Source organism: Terrapene carolina, unplaced genomic scaffold (genome assembly GCF_002925995.2).
Source record: "Terrapene carolina triunguis isolate 2854851 unplaced genomic scaffold, T_m_triunguis-2.0 Scaffold69, whole genome shotgun sequence".
NCBI lineage: Eukaryota > Metazoa > Chordata > Testudines > Emydidae > Terrapene > Terrapene triunguis.
This window is the reverse complement of record NW_020664420.1, coordinates 10,274,836-10,289,150: the sequence shown is the minus strand read 5'-3', so window position 1 is coordinate 10,289,150 and position 14,315 is coordinate 10,274,836. Positions and strand designations below refer to the sequence as shown.

At 42.1% G+C, this 14,315-nt stretch overlaps 1 protein-coding gene across 2 annotated transcripts in view; it reads right to left on the bottom strand.

The window, feature by feature from the left end:
- MAPK4 (mitogen-activated protein kinase 4) overlaps positions 1-14,315 on the bottom strand; it is a 61,123-nt gene that overhangs the window by 15,290 nt on the left and 31,518 nt on the right. For both annotated transcript variants that reach the window (XM_024204258.2, XM_024204257.2), the window contains exon 2: positions 10,193-10,337. In XM_024204258.2, the coding sequence (XP_024060026.1) occupies positions 10,193-10,337 (145 nt within the window). The remainder of the gene's footprint in view (positions 1-10,192; positions 10,338-14,315) is intronic.

Here is a 14,315-nt window from a genome sequence, read left to right as displayed (position 1 = left end):
AGATTTGGGGGTGAGAAGAGAAAGAAACAGCCTAATTTAAATGACAGAGAGACCTATTCTTAGGCCCTCCTGCAGCGTTCTGCTACAGTGATGCTCCCCTAATCTCCATCCAGCTGCAAATGAATACTTTCTCCTATAGAAAAGCGACGATTTGGACATTTAGAGATTTGCATAGCGACTCCAGGTGAAGCTAAAGGAGAATAACAGAAAAGAAACGGTTTGTTGTTAGGCTAAATCCCTAAGTGGGATGCAAATTACAAGTCGTTAAAAATCAAAAGGTCTTAATGGTTATTCTTATTTCACCGCAGATCCGGCCACTGTTTGCTGAATGTGTCCAACATGAGGGAAAGGCATATATCCATCCACACAAAAGCTGCTAACTGAAACCCAAAATAGCTAATGCTCTTAGGAAGACAGGTCTCTCTATCTGTTTATCCTGGATTTATATAACTGGTATGGCGATTGTGAGTGCATTATTTATGAAAGACAAGAGAGGAACTAAAGATACTATGTAAATATTGTTATCTAGAGTATCAGGAGTTGAACGTCATGCCATATCTCTTTGGCAAGGTGACTTCCCATTAGACTTGCAAACAGGCCTAGGATTTGGAGTCAGGACTTCAGTCTCAGGATAATTAAACTTTTCAAACGGATCCCTGCACTATGTTAAAAATGAGAGAAATGTGTCAGAGAAATCCCCCGTTGGCAGTGTTGTTGTAGCCGTGTTGGTCCCAGGATATGAGAGAGACAAGGTGGGTGCGGTAATATATTTTATTGAACCAACTTCTGCTGGTGAGAAAGACAAGAGCGCTTCTTCAGGTGTGTGTAAGCTCAAAGCTTGTCTCTCCCACCAAAGGACATATATCCAATAAAAGATATTACCTCACCCACCTTGTCTATTACTCCAGTTTACAAGATTGTCTTGATCTTCTTGTATGATATTCCGGTCTTCCTCCGTATTGGCAATACCTCCCTACTATGTTTCATCTGCAAATGTTATTAGCACACTCCCACTTTTTGTGCCAAGGTCAGTAATAAAAATGTTACATAAGATTGGCCCCAAGACTGATCCCTGAGGAACTTCACCTTTCAGCATGACCTGTTGTAGTCTCCCCTTTAACCAGTTCCTTATTCACCTTGCAATTCTCAAATTAATCTCAATCTTAATTAATAATTTCTCATGTAGAACTGTATCAAATACCTTACTGAAATCCAGGGGGATAAGATCTCCTGCATTTCCTTTGTCTAAAAAATCACTTCTCTCTTCAAAGAAGGAGATCATCTGGCATGATCTATCTTTTGTAAAACCATGTTGTATTTTATCCCAATTACCGTTAACCTCTATTTCCTTAACTACTTTCTCTTTCAAAATTAGTTCCAAGACTTTGCATACAATTGAGGTCAAACTAACAGGCTGGTCATTTCCCGGATCATCCCTGCCCCCCACTTATTAAAAATAGGAACTATATTAGCAATTCTCCAGTCTTAGGGTATGGCCTCCGAATTTACAGATTCATTAAAAATCCTTGCTATTGGGCTTGCAATTTTATGTGTCAGTTCCTTTAGCAGTTTGGGATGGAGATTGTCCAGGCCTCCCGATTTAATCCCATTGATCTGTTTGAGTTTGACTTCCACCTCGGCTGTGGTAATTTCTACCTTCATATCCTCATTGCCATTAGCCATTCTGCCACTACCCCTAAGCTCTTCATTAGCCTCATTAAAAAGTAAGGCAAAGTATTAGTTTAGGTGTTGTGCCATGCCTAGATTATCATTAATCTCCACCCCATCCTCAGTGCTTAGCAGTCCCACTTCTTGTTTTCTTCTTATTTATATGGCTATAGAACATTTTACTATTGGTTTTAATTCCCTTTGCAAGGTCCAACTCTGCTTGGTTTTTGGCAGTTCACACTTTATCCTGGCACTTTCTGACTTCCAAGAGATAGCCTACAAGGAATGGAAAAAGGGAGGGATCAGCAAGGAAAGCTTTCTGTTTTCTCTTAATCACCTGTTTGAGATGCTTTTTCACCCAGCTTGGTATGCAACCCTTCCCTATGAATTTTTCCCCTTGCTCGGGATGCAGGCTTGAGCTAGCTTCTGCAACTTCGACTTAAAGTAATTCTAAGCCTCCTCCACGTTCAGACCATTCAGTTCTTCAGTCTAGTCCATTTCCCTAACTAATTCTCTTAATTTTTTAGAGTTAGCTCTTTTGAAATCAAGGACCCTAGTTGCAGATCTATTTTTGTTTATCCTTCCATTTAGTTTAAACTGAATTAGCTCATGATCATTTGAACCAAGGTTGTCCTCTACAACCAGTTCTGCAATGCGGCCCTCGCTATTATAAAGTGAATCCACAGACCATAACACACAGAAAAATTAAAAAGAGACAAAATACTCGTGACATCGGAGATATCATGAAGCAGAGAAACAGAAGTGGAGTGGGAGGTGGCGATACTTTTTGCCACCTGATATTACACGATCACAGTACTTCCTCCTTTAATTTTTCACTCCCAATTTCATGTAGCTTTTACTTGTAAATTCATATATCTATATGAAGGACAGGTCCCATGGGCCAAATTCAGCCCTGGCATAAGTGGGTGCAGCTCTTTCGACTTCAGTGGAATTGAACTCAATGACCTCAGCTCTGACTTCGGCCCTAGAACGCTGGCACATAAAATATGCTGCATTGTTGGATCCTGCGATTCAATCACAGATTCCTCCTCTTGTTCACAGGAGGGAACCAATCTCACGTCCAAAAATATGTTTGTATCAGCAAAGCGATGAAACACATTCTGCATCCCGCTGGAGCTTCCCTGGAGCTTCGCTGGGTGGAGCAGCACCGCCTCATCTTGACCTAACACACTGCTCTGTTTTTTTAAATATCAAATTTACTGTAAGTTTGCTGTGCTGGGTTGGCTGAGAATGTGTCAACTTGTTTGCGCCTCAGAGTCCAAACCATCCTTCTCACCAAAAATGGACTACGCTATTGTTGTAAACAGCTAACCTCGGGGAGGGGATGGCTCGGGAGTTGGTGATGGCCTTTAGAGCCTTTGTCAGAAGGCTACCAGTTCAAATCCAGAAAAGGTCACTAGTGATAGGTGTTCAGTGGCTTCTGTGAAGCACAAGCTGGTGGGTCTGTCCTATTCTTAGTGGACACACAATACCTCCCCTCACAAAGGGCATACTTGTTGGCAGTGCCCCAAGAGGCAGAATACCGATGGAGGCATGTCGGCAGCATGTGGCAGAGGGGGAAGCCTGTAGTGCTTCTTCATTTGCTATACCTGCTTTCTGTGTAAACAGAGGATCAGACTCACCAGGGCTATTAGTCTCGCACCTTTCACAATCTGTTTATTGACTAAGGGCCTGAGAATCTATGAAAAGATCCCCATTGACTTCAGTGAGCCCTGGATCAGACCCACAATATGGTTTAACTGAAAATCACGGGTTTGGCAAATGTTGAGCGTAAGGGAAGCAAATAAACATGCAAGAGTCTTTTACAAACAGGGGGCATGGTAGGCAAAGCGTGGAAAAGACGTTCCAAAAAGAGGGGCCCATTGTCTGATCATTACACAAAGACATAGAAAAGTTGAAGTAAGGTTACTGAATGCAATTGCAAGTGACCAGGCAGAATTTTTATTTTTATTCATGAAATTGTACCACCACATTCAGGGAGGTAGTGTGACCTAGTGGCTAGAGCAATCAGGCGACCTTGGTTCTATTCCTGGTTGTGCCACTGGCCTGCTGGGTGACTTTGGGCAAGTCATTTCCCCGCTCTGTGTCTCAGTTTCCCCACCTGAAAAATGGGGATAATGATACTGACTTCCTTTGCAAAGCACTTTGAGTTCTACCGATGAAAAGCCCTGTGTTTGTATTATAGTATAGAATGATTCATGATATGCTTTTGCATTTCAAGCATTTTCTCTTAGGGGGACTGGAGAGAACAGGATTCATGTTAGTTGCTTGGCTATGAATTCTGTTCTCAAGGTAAAAACAATAAATCTGATTCTGGTGGTATTACAGATTACCAAAACTTCAATTTTCTGAGCTATTTTGCTATACTCAGTGCCCTTTGATGTATCTGTAGCCTTCTCATTTATTTTCATCCTCTGTCTCTCACTCCCCTCCCCCCATCTACTGTACAGATAGGCACAGAGGACAAAGGTCTAACCACAGACCCTAGTTTAAGAGCTGTTGTTTCCAATAATTGATCATCATTATTCATGTAAATTGTTTAAGCATCCCAGACAGTCTATTGAGCTAATGATATTGATTCGTGCTAAGCACCCAAATTAAACTATATCTCTGAAGCATGTACAAAAAACAATTAACCCAGTAGAATGTAATTATGAAGAGGTTTACAATGGTCTCTGTGAGCAAAATCATGCAATTGTGTCTTATGGCCAGAGACAATTGCAGAAACATGCTATGTAAGCTCAGAGTGACAGGGTCAGAGACCATATGGGCAATGTGTTTGTGCAGCAGGGATGGAGCAGCTAACCTGAGCTGCTGTGCTGCCTGCATACGCACACAACCTGACCTGCAAACAGCTGTAAACCAGACTGCCGGTCAACTCTCTGATTTAAAAACAGACTTGTAAAGAGAGAGCTGGGGGAGATTCTCAATTGTAGACAGAAGCCTGCCCTTCTCTTTACACTGAGAGCTGTGTGTCCATGTAGAGCGGATCCCTCTCCTGAAGCGGTCCTTAAGTGCCGAGCACAAAGGCCTGGGTAGGTGGGATCTCTGTGCCAGACCTTGGCTCTGTAATCAGGGGAGCAGGGAGAGATGCCATGTCCACAGCCACAGAAATATTTTTAGAGTGGCAGAAACTGAAGATCAATAAGAGCTAGTGGTGTTAGGTTGCCTGGTCCCCACTGCTGTCAGAGCAGGAGTATTACAGATATATGCACACACACTATGCTCGGTCAGGTTTGAGTGATTCAGACAATTGGGTTTTCATCAATCCTCCCCAAGGGATGCTGTTGCACAGTATCATGTGTCTCAGACCTGGCCCGCACACAGCTTTTGTACCAGCATAACTAAGTTGAGTAAGGGTGCAATTTTTTACTCGATATGGTACAATCCTAGTAAAAAAGTGCCTGATACTGGTATAGTTTATGACTCTTCCCATACAAGAATAGGTACATGAGTAACTTCACTTATACTGATATAACTGTATCCATACTATAGGGGTTGTACTACATTAACTAGCCTCGTACAGTTAACATGGTACAACTTTTGTGTGTAGACACAGCCACGGTCGGGAAAGTTTTCCTCTTACGTAGCCTAAATTTTAACTTTTTAAGATGTCATTCTATTACCACTAGCTAGTAGAAAAGCCGTACAGGAGATGGAGCATAGACCAGGGGTTAACCTACAAATCTGATAGGTTGTGTCTGTGTCTACCACCGATGTTGTACAGGTCACTACACACCTCTCTATGCTTCAGCTTCCCCTCCTGTAAAACGGGAAGAGTAATGCTTACCTTACAGGGTGTTATAGGGCTTAATTCATTCATGTTTTGAAAATACTTTGAGATCCCCTGATAAAAGGTGTATAGAGATGCTAAGTACAGTACTACTCTTAGGAAAAAACAAAACAAAGGGACAGGTGTTTCTTGCCATTTTAATTCTGATCTTCACCTGTATATTAGCATTATGGGGTCTACTAAGGAGTCATAAAATGGTGAAAATCAGAAAAACAAGGAGCCAAACACGGTTTTAAAATTTTGCCTTATCTGGTTTATGCCAAATCCTGCTGTCTTGGACTATAATCTGGTTTGGGTTCTAAAAAAACAAACAAAATAGGTTTCAGGTTTTGCGGAGCAGTATTTCTGAGGGTACGTCTACACAGCAGTTGGAGGATACCTCCCAGCACAGGTAGTCAGAGATGCGCTAGCTCTGCTTGAACTAGTGCCTAAATGGCGACACAGGGAGCGACTCGGGATAGCCACCCAAGGTCGTACCCAGATGATCGGGAGGGTTACTCAGGCAACTACCCTTAGCTGTCACCTATGCCACCATGGCCACACTGCTATCTAGAGAACTTACAGGGGGGAGAGAGAGAAAGAAACAGAGAGAGACACACATACACAAAGACAAGGGCAATTTTAACAATCTCTTCTAAGCAACACTGAATGCTTAAATTGTAGCTTTTACAAGAGAAATATGGAAGTTGAAAGCTTTGGTCCTTGGCTGAAATAAAATAAAAGGGATGAAGAGATCCAGGGAGTGGCGGCAGACCAAGAGTCACACACGGCTGCAGCACAATGCAGTGCACTGAAATATTTTTAAAGAAAGGGTTGTTCTACATTATTAATGGATCTGATGATTTATTTAGAAAAATCTACGCTTGGCTGCTTATGAATGCATTAAACTCCTCCTGTCTTTCAAAATAATAATAGGCAGTGATAATGATAGAGAAGGAAGACTATTAAATACCCCAGGAAGCAAGATGGGTATTTTTGATCACTTCAGAGTATCCACTTCATTATTGAAAAAACTACTCAATGTCCCAGCTTCATATAGTGCTTAAGGGCCCAACCAGTATTTAGCAGGTGATCTGGCCCCTGCTTCTTACAGTAACAGTTTAGCAAATACATTGGATAAAGATTTTCTTGAGAACATCAGGATATCTTCCAGGCTTTTACTGCTAAAATGTTGTAGGTTTCTATGTGGCGCTACAAAACAATGATCCTTTTTTATTATAGGAACATAGGAGCAAAAGGGACTTCCAGGGTCAACAAATGCAGTCATGTCATATGATCAAATCAAATGCACCTTTAGAGTTCTAGTAACTACCCCTTCCATGCAGAGTTCAGCAGCCATATTGTTCTCAGGTCTAGTTCTAGCCTGTACTAGCAGAGAAACATGCATATTGCACAGTAGCCACTGAAGTCAGTGGATACCAAGCCCTGCTCTATGACAGGGGCATTGACAAGACTTTCCATAGTGACTAGTGGTTTTCAGTGCCTCTGTCTGTGAGTGCCCACCTTACATTATCTTAAAGCAGTGGTTCCCAAACTGGGGTTCGTGAACCCCTGGGGGTTCACGAAATGTTACAGGGGGTTCTCGGGAAAAAATTCCCTAATGGCGGACAGAGCTGTCCTTAGGGACCCCAGGCAGCACGAGACCAGCAGCACGGAGCCCCTGGACTTCCAAGAGCTAAGCAGATCAAAGCAAACATATCTATCACACTGAGGAGATTTAAACTTCAAGACTCCTTATAAGAAATGGAAAGGGAGATGGATATTTTTTGCTGTTTTTAAAATTAAATAGGCAGCTAATCTTGTTTTTAAAATTATTATGAAGAACAAGTTTAAGCTTTGTTGTAACGTGCGTTGTTTGCCTGGACTGCTCAAGACCTGAATGCTTGTGTAGGAAGAACTCTTTGAGTTGGCTTCTTAAATACCTTCATGCTGTTTCATATCTGATACTCCTTGATGAAACATAGGAGCCTTGTCTTATAACAGGCTTATTCAAAGTGATAAGCTATGAAAGTGAGATCTTGGAAGAATGTTGCCCTTTTCATAATCTAATAAAAATACTGTAATGATAAATAGTAATTTATAATAAATAGTGTGTAATAAGCATGTCATAAAAACAAATTTTATATTTCCAAGATCACTGCTTTTATAATTTATACTCAGGTAAAGGAGAAAATCCCTGGAAATATTCATTTTTAAGAGGGGGTTCGCGAGACTTGACATTTTAGTGAAAGGGGTTCACAGGTTGTTAAAGTTTGGGAACCACTGTCTTAAAGGAGCTTGCTTAGGCTTAGCACTTTCTAAAAATCAGGCCTCCATAAGGTGTGTCAAGGTAAGCACCCAAAATCTGTAGTCGCTTGTAAAAATCTTGGCCATTTCTAACCTTTTCTAAACCAGATCCACTTCCACAGAGACTAGCCTCATGCCTTACTCTTTGTTTTTGTTTTCCTTAATCAACAAGAACTCATTTTAGAGCGGACATGCATGTTTTGTAGTTAATGGGGGGAGGGATAGCTCAGTGGTTTAAGTATTGGCCTGCTAAACCCAGGGTTGTGAGTGCAATCCTTGAGGGGGCCACTTAGGGATCTGGGGCAAAATCAGTACTTGGTCCTGCTAGTGAAGGCAGGGGGCTGGACTCGACGACCTTTCAGGGTCCCTGCCAGTTCTATGAGATAGGTTTATCTCCATATATTATTTTATTATACAGAACTCTCGCTAGCATAAACACAGCAAATGCCAGAGTCTGAAAGGAAGCAAAACTCTATCCTGAACTTCTGATGTGCTCACTAGTAGCCTGTATTCTCTTCCATGCAGCTTAAAACAATTTCAGACTTGTTTTCTGATCACACTTTTATTTTTTGCCCAGCTTCTCTGTAACTACACTGTCTTTTGCTATGTTTTTATTGTTTCATTTTTTATTTCATGCTTCTTTCTCTATTACTTGCTGATATAACTTGTCAAACTCCCAAACAGCTATGTGCAAAGCTGTGAAAGGCAACCAAAATCATGCCTGCAAGATTTGGGGGCATGTTCATTTACAAGCCTCCATTGATACATGCCACGTAGGTGCCCTTTCAGTGCATTTCCAGAAGTGTGACCCCTGAGGAGTAGCGGTCACCTCCACAATGTGTAGCAAAAAACCAAAATGATGTCAATTTTTCATCTTGCCTTCCACTATAGTCAACACAGCCGGCCTGTTTCTGAGCTCTCTTTCACAGGTGTTAATCAGAAGGTAACACCATTGGAGCTAATGGAGGTACGGCAATATGAATACAGAATCACACTTCATATCTACTGAACACTAAAGTGGATTTTCCCAGTGAGTAGTACCCTGTTTCCCCGAAAATAAGGCAGTGTCTTATATTAATTTTTGCTCCCAAAGATGCGCTAGGTCTTATTTTCAGGGGAGGTCTTATTTTTCCTGGAGCTTCGGGGCCTTATATTCCGGGGTGGCCTTATTAGCGGGGAGGTCTTATTTTCGGGGGATGCCTTATATTACAGCGAGAGGCAAAACTGGAAGTAGGTCTTATTTTCGGGGGATGTCTTACTTTCGGGGAAACACGGTAGGACCCAATCTTGCAAAGGCGCATGCATGTATTTACACAAGGGCAGTATTACCCTTTGACTTAAATGGAACTACTCACAGTACAGGTGTATAAGTCTCTGCAGGACTGGATCTAAGATATGTTATAGGAGTCAGTTTTTAGATTTAGGGGTTTTTACAGCTGGTTTTCAAGAATATTGTAGAAACAGTCATTGCAGGGTGACAGGATTCTGGCAGAAGAGCAGCAGGCACCAATCAGCATACAGCGAACTTCATGTCCTTTCCAAAGTGAAATGTTATTGGTGGAAATTTTGTAGCATACGTTAGGATGTTCTCTCTCATGGCAGAGGAAAAGATCTTTAAGATACTGACCACAATTCAAATCCACCACAGAGCATAAACCTCTTGGACAGGGTCATGTCATCTTATACTAGAGTTGATCAAAACTTTTCATCAATTTTTTTTCCAAACAAACTAGAAATTTTTGCAAGAAATCTCCATTTTTGTTGAAAACCCAAACCTAAAAAGTTTTCAGTTTTTAGTGTTTGATCAAAAATCTGAAAAATTCTGATAGATCTAAATCTATAGATAGATTTACATTACAAAATTGAAAACTTTTCATTTTCATTTAATTGTTTATGTGAAAAATAAAATCCATTTCCTGCTCAGCTCTAGTTTGTGCAGGTCCTTGTACAGCGAGGCCCTGATCCTAAGTGCAGTCTCTATGCACTGCAGTAATAAAAATGTTTAATGATAATAACACGTTCTGTGGCCAGTTCAGTTCCCAGGGGATACAGATGTAACAAAAGCCACCATCACAAGCAGCAGAGTTGTAGGCAGGGTTACTAGGGACTGAACGGAAATGAAGACAGTGAACTATCTTCTTACTCTTCGGGCCTATCTACAGTAGGGGAATTTGCACTAATGCAGTTGCACCAGGGGCAACTCTAATGCTGCACCAGTGTAAAATGGGGCTTGGGCAGGTGCAACTTACTCTGGTGAGAGGCGTTACCTCTAGCACGAGGTATTATAGGACACTCGCCTGTGCTCTTCCTGACTGCAAGTAGACAGGGATTCAGTTAAACAGCTAAACATTCGAAACAGCTTTAAACATTTACTTGAGGCATAGAAGGCGGGAGGGGAATAGCAAACAGGAATTAGAAACCTACCAGCAAACAACATCCTTCCCGTGAGCATTTCCGCCAGGATGCACCCTGCCGCCCACATGTCAATGGCTTTGGTGTAGGCGTTAGGTGAGAGGAGCAGGCGTGGAGATCGATACCATTTTGTTACTAGGCCTTCAGAAAGATAACCCTGAAAGATTAAAAATATACAGGTCTATATAAATAACTTTGGAAAACACACTTCATCCATCCCTGCCTTTTGCTGTCTAATCGCCAGGTGAAGGGATGAGTTTTGCGCTCATAATCCCAGCTTGGAAAGATTTTGCTTTAACTCGTCCCAGTTACATCACGAAGAAGCAGGCAGCATTTTTTTTTCCTTTCAAAATGTCACGAAAAAGAGGAATGCTGAGCCAGATGATCAGTACTGTAGGAAACTGCAAGACTAACGTCCTCACTGCGCCTGACGGTGAGTGGTAAATTCAGTCAAACTGTGAGAGTGTGTATATAAACACACATAGCCACACAGCGGTGATCTCCAGGTACCAAACTGCAGAGCCACAGGGTTGCATTTATCATGCACCTTTCACTACTTCCCCTGCACTCTGACCAAAATACCACTGCCTTTGCAAGTTACTGATAGCTCGTTTTAATGATAGCTAGATGGCTGGAGAGCTGCATTTACTGCTACTGACTGCCCACTGATTGTACCCATGGCTAATTTAAATTAAAGCATCCTATTATTTTTGTTACCCCATTCTCCTTGCCTGCCTCCAGACTGTGCTCATTTCATCTTCTCTTTTAGATTGCAAGCTTTTCAGGATAGGGACCATCATTTACTGTGGGCCAGCGTTTTCAAAAGTGCTCAGCACCCACACTTGGGGCCAGGCTGTCAGAACAGCCAGTACAGTAGTTGCTGAGCTCTTGAAAATCAGGCCTGACACATTTGTACAGTGCCTAGCACAGTGGGGCCCCAACCCCAATGCTGGACTATAAAACAATGTGCTAGAGAGATGTTTTCTTCTATCCCCATACTGCTCCCATCAAAGGTGGAAATTCCCCCGCAGAGTGCACGAGTCTGAGATGCAGGACAAGCAATATAGAATCCTGGTCAAATGACAGGTTGATTGATATCGCACAGGAGGTAGAGAGGGAAACGTTCAACTCTCCGGTAAGGTGAGCACTCGCTTCTAACCCAAGACGATCTGTCTCGGGATTTTATACGGCTGCCCATCACCGTAGTGTCTGAGCACCTTCCACAGAACATCAGTAATGAAAGATAAGTGAACTTAAAATCGCAACATTATTTTGCATACAAACACTATTTTAGATACTTGTTAAAGGATTCAGAAACGTACTGTATTAAACCCAGAGGGGTAGCCGTGTTAGTCTGGATCTGTAAAAAGCGACAAAGAGTCCTGTGGCACCTTATAGACTAACAGACGTATTGGAGCATAAGCTTTCGTGGGTGAATACCCACTTCGTCAGACGCATGTCATGGGTATTCACCCACGAAAGTTTATGCTCCAATACGTCTGTTAGTCTATAAGGTGCCACAGGACTCTTTGTCGTTGTATTAAACCCAATTCAGCAAAGCACTTAAGCACATGCTTAAAGTTAAACATGTGCTTTACTGAATTGGAGCTAGTTATAATTTTTCTGTGTCTCTGAAATCTGTACAGTGGACCTATTGTTTCTATGCAAAGCACCACAATGCGAGAGTGGACTGACTGATGAAGTGACAGACCAGGTCTAACATTTTATTATTGATCTGGTTTTGGGTGGGGAGCCTGAGGGTTAAAAAAATTTTATTGTTCTGGTTTTTGTTTTATGTTATTTTATTGTACAGACATTTAGAAATATTCCCAAGTTAAAAATCATCAGTAATGCACAGAAAGACATACCGTATATTTACTACGCTCATTTGTTAGTGACTGTGTTTGTATACACACAGACATCAACACCTTAAAAGCGTAGATGAAACTGCAGCCTGAATCATAATGCTAAAGGTGTTAAATAGCTGACACTGCATAATAACTAGCTGTGGAGGCAGAAACCCTGAAAGCTCCATGTGTGATCCTATATCACACCTGAACTGGTACCTCAGAGAACATTAACTCTGATGAACCAGAGGTTTTTTTAATACAATTCACTGTTGAATTTTGCATGCATTCATCATTTTTACGCAGGGGCAATGGGCTTACACTTTATTCTGAAGTTTACATGAATGATTTGTCGGACCAGCACATGACAATCTGCTAATCACTCCTCAGTGTCGTTAAAATCAAAATAAAGTCTTGCATGTGAAGGAGGCCCTGATTCTGCTCTCCTCTACTTTAGAATCAATGGGCCAAATTTTGCTCAGAGTTTCACCAGGACAAATCTAATTTCACAGTTGTTATTGACCTGTGTAACTCCATAGACCTCAATGGAGTAACATCTGATTTACACCTGTGTAAGTGACATCAGCATCAGACACAGAGCTGCAACTGGTGTACGGTATCTGAGAACTGAATTTGGACCATTAAACCATGTGTTCTCTGGGCCTGGGTTTCCATTTGGTACTAATTTTAAGGACATTGCCCTTTGATTATAATACTACTACTACTTTGCTCTTCAATAGCACCTTCCATGAAGAATTTCAGAGCACTGCAAACATTCATAGATTTGAAAGCCAGAAGGGACCACTGTGATCATGCAGTCTGACCTCCTGGATAACAAAGGCCATAGAACTTCCCTGAAATAATTCCTAGAGCAGATTTTTTAGCAAAACATCCAGCCTTGAATAACCTAAACCTCAAAACACCCTTGTAAGGCTGATATTATTGCCGCTTACAGATGGGGAAACTGAGGCACAGGAAAGTTAGCACTTAACTTGACCAGGGCCATACAGGGAGGCAGGCTTTCAGCTGGTAATAAAGTCCAGATTTATTTACACCCAGGCCACTGCTTTAACTTCCAGGGCCAAGATTGTCAAACCTGGGGCTAAAATTTTCAAAACCACTGATGATTTAGGAGCTTATGTTCTATTTTCAAAAGCGACTTAGGCATGTAGGAGCTAGAGACATAGGCTTCGAAAATAGGGCTTAGGCTCCTAAGTCACTTATGCCTTTTAAAAATGTTTACCTGGGGGAACTATCATGCGGCTCCTAAATCTTTATTCAGGCACCAGAATAAGTAATGTGACTTTCAAAAATGCTGAGCATACAGAAGTCCATTGAAGCCAATAGGACTTGTCACATTATTAACAATACCTAGCTGGAGCACAGTCCTTGATATTAAATAAAAGGTACTGCTTTGAGAATTGCCTCTCTTGTCCTCCAATAGTATTTTCCAGGTTCCTTAATTTATTCTCACCAAATTTAATCCTGGTGCACATCCACTCAGTTCTAGATTACAAGCTGATGGTTCATTTTGTAATAGCAATGCTAATATTAATTTCATAATTATTTATTGCTTTGTGGACAGAACCCAAGGCTAACGTGACTGTTACACTTTAATTCCAAGCTAAGGCATAACTTTCCCAGACAGCCACTGTTGACAGACTTTACAGAAGGTTAGTGGTGCTCAGCTGGGAAGGACAAGAAGTTATGCAGCAGAACCCAGGGAACTCAATTGTTACAAAAGTGCTCTATAAACCAGTGATGTCTGTATAGATGTAAATAGTCATTGGTAGGTGCCACTAGATGGTGCTCAAGAATACGAAGCATAGTTCTCGGGTTTGGTAGGATCCATACAAATTGTTGTTATTGTGCACTGCAAATAGCATCTCTCTTTAGGTGGCGTTCTTAACGTGATCAGGGCCTCACGGTAATAGTCACGGAATAACAATGAACCACAGAGACTGTCCTCGTCCCAGACAACTCAACATCTATGGAAGGATGGGTATTAGGGTTGCCAACTTTCTGATTGCAGAAAACCAAACACCCTTGCCCCGCCCCCTGCCCTGCCCCTTCTCACTCTGTCCCCCTCCCTCTGTCACTTGCTCTCCCCCACCCTCACTCATTTGCTCATTTTCACCAGGATGGGGCAGGGGGTCAGGGTGCGGGGTAAGGGCTCCAGCTGGGGGTGTAGGCTCTGGGATGAGAGGTTTGGGGTGCAGGAGGGGGCTCCGGGCTGGGGCGGGAGGTTGGGGTGTGGTGGGAGGTTAAGGGATCCATCTGGGGCGGGG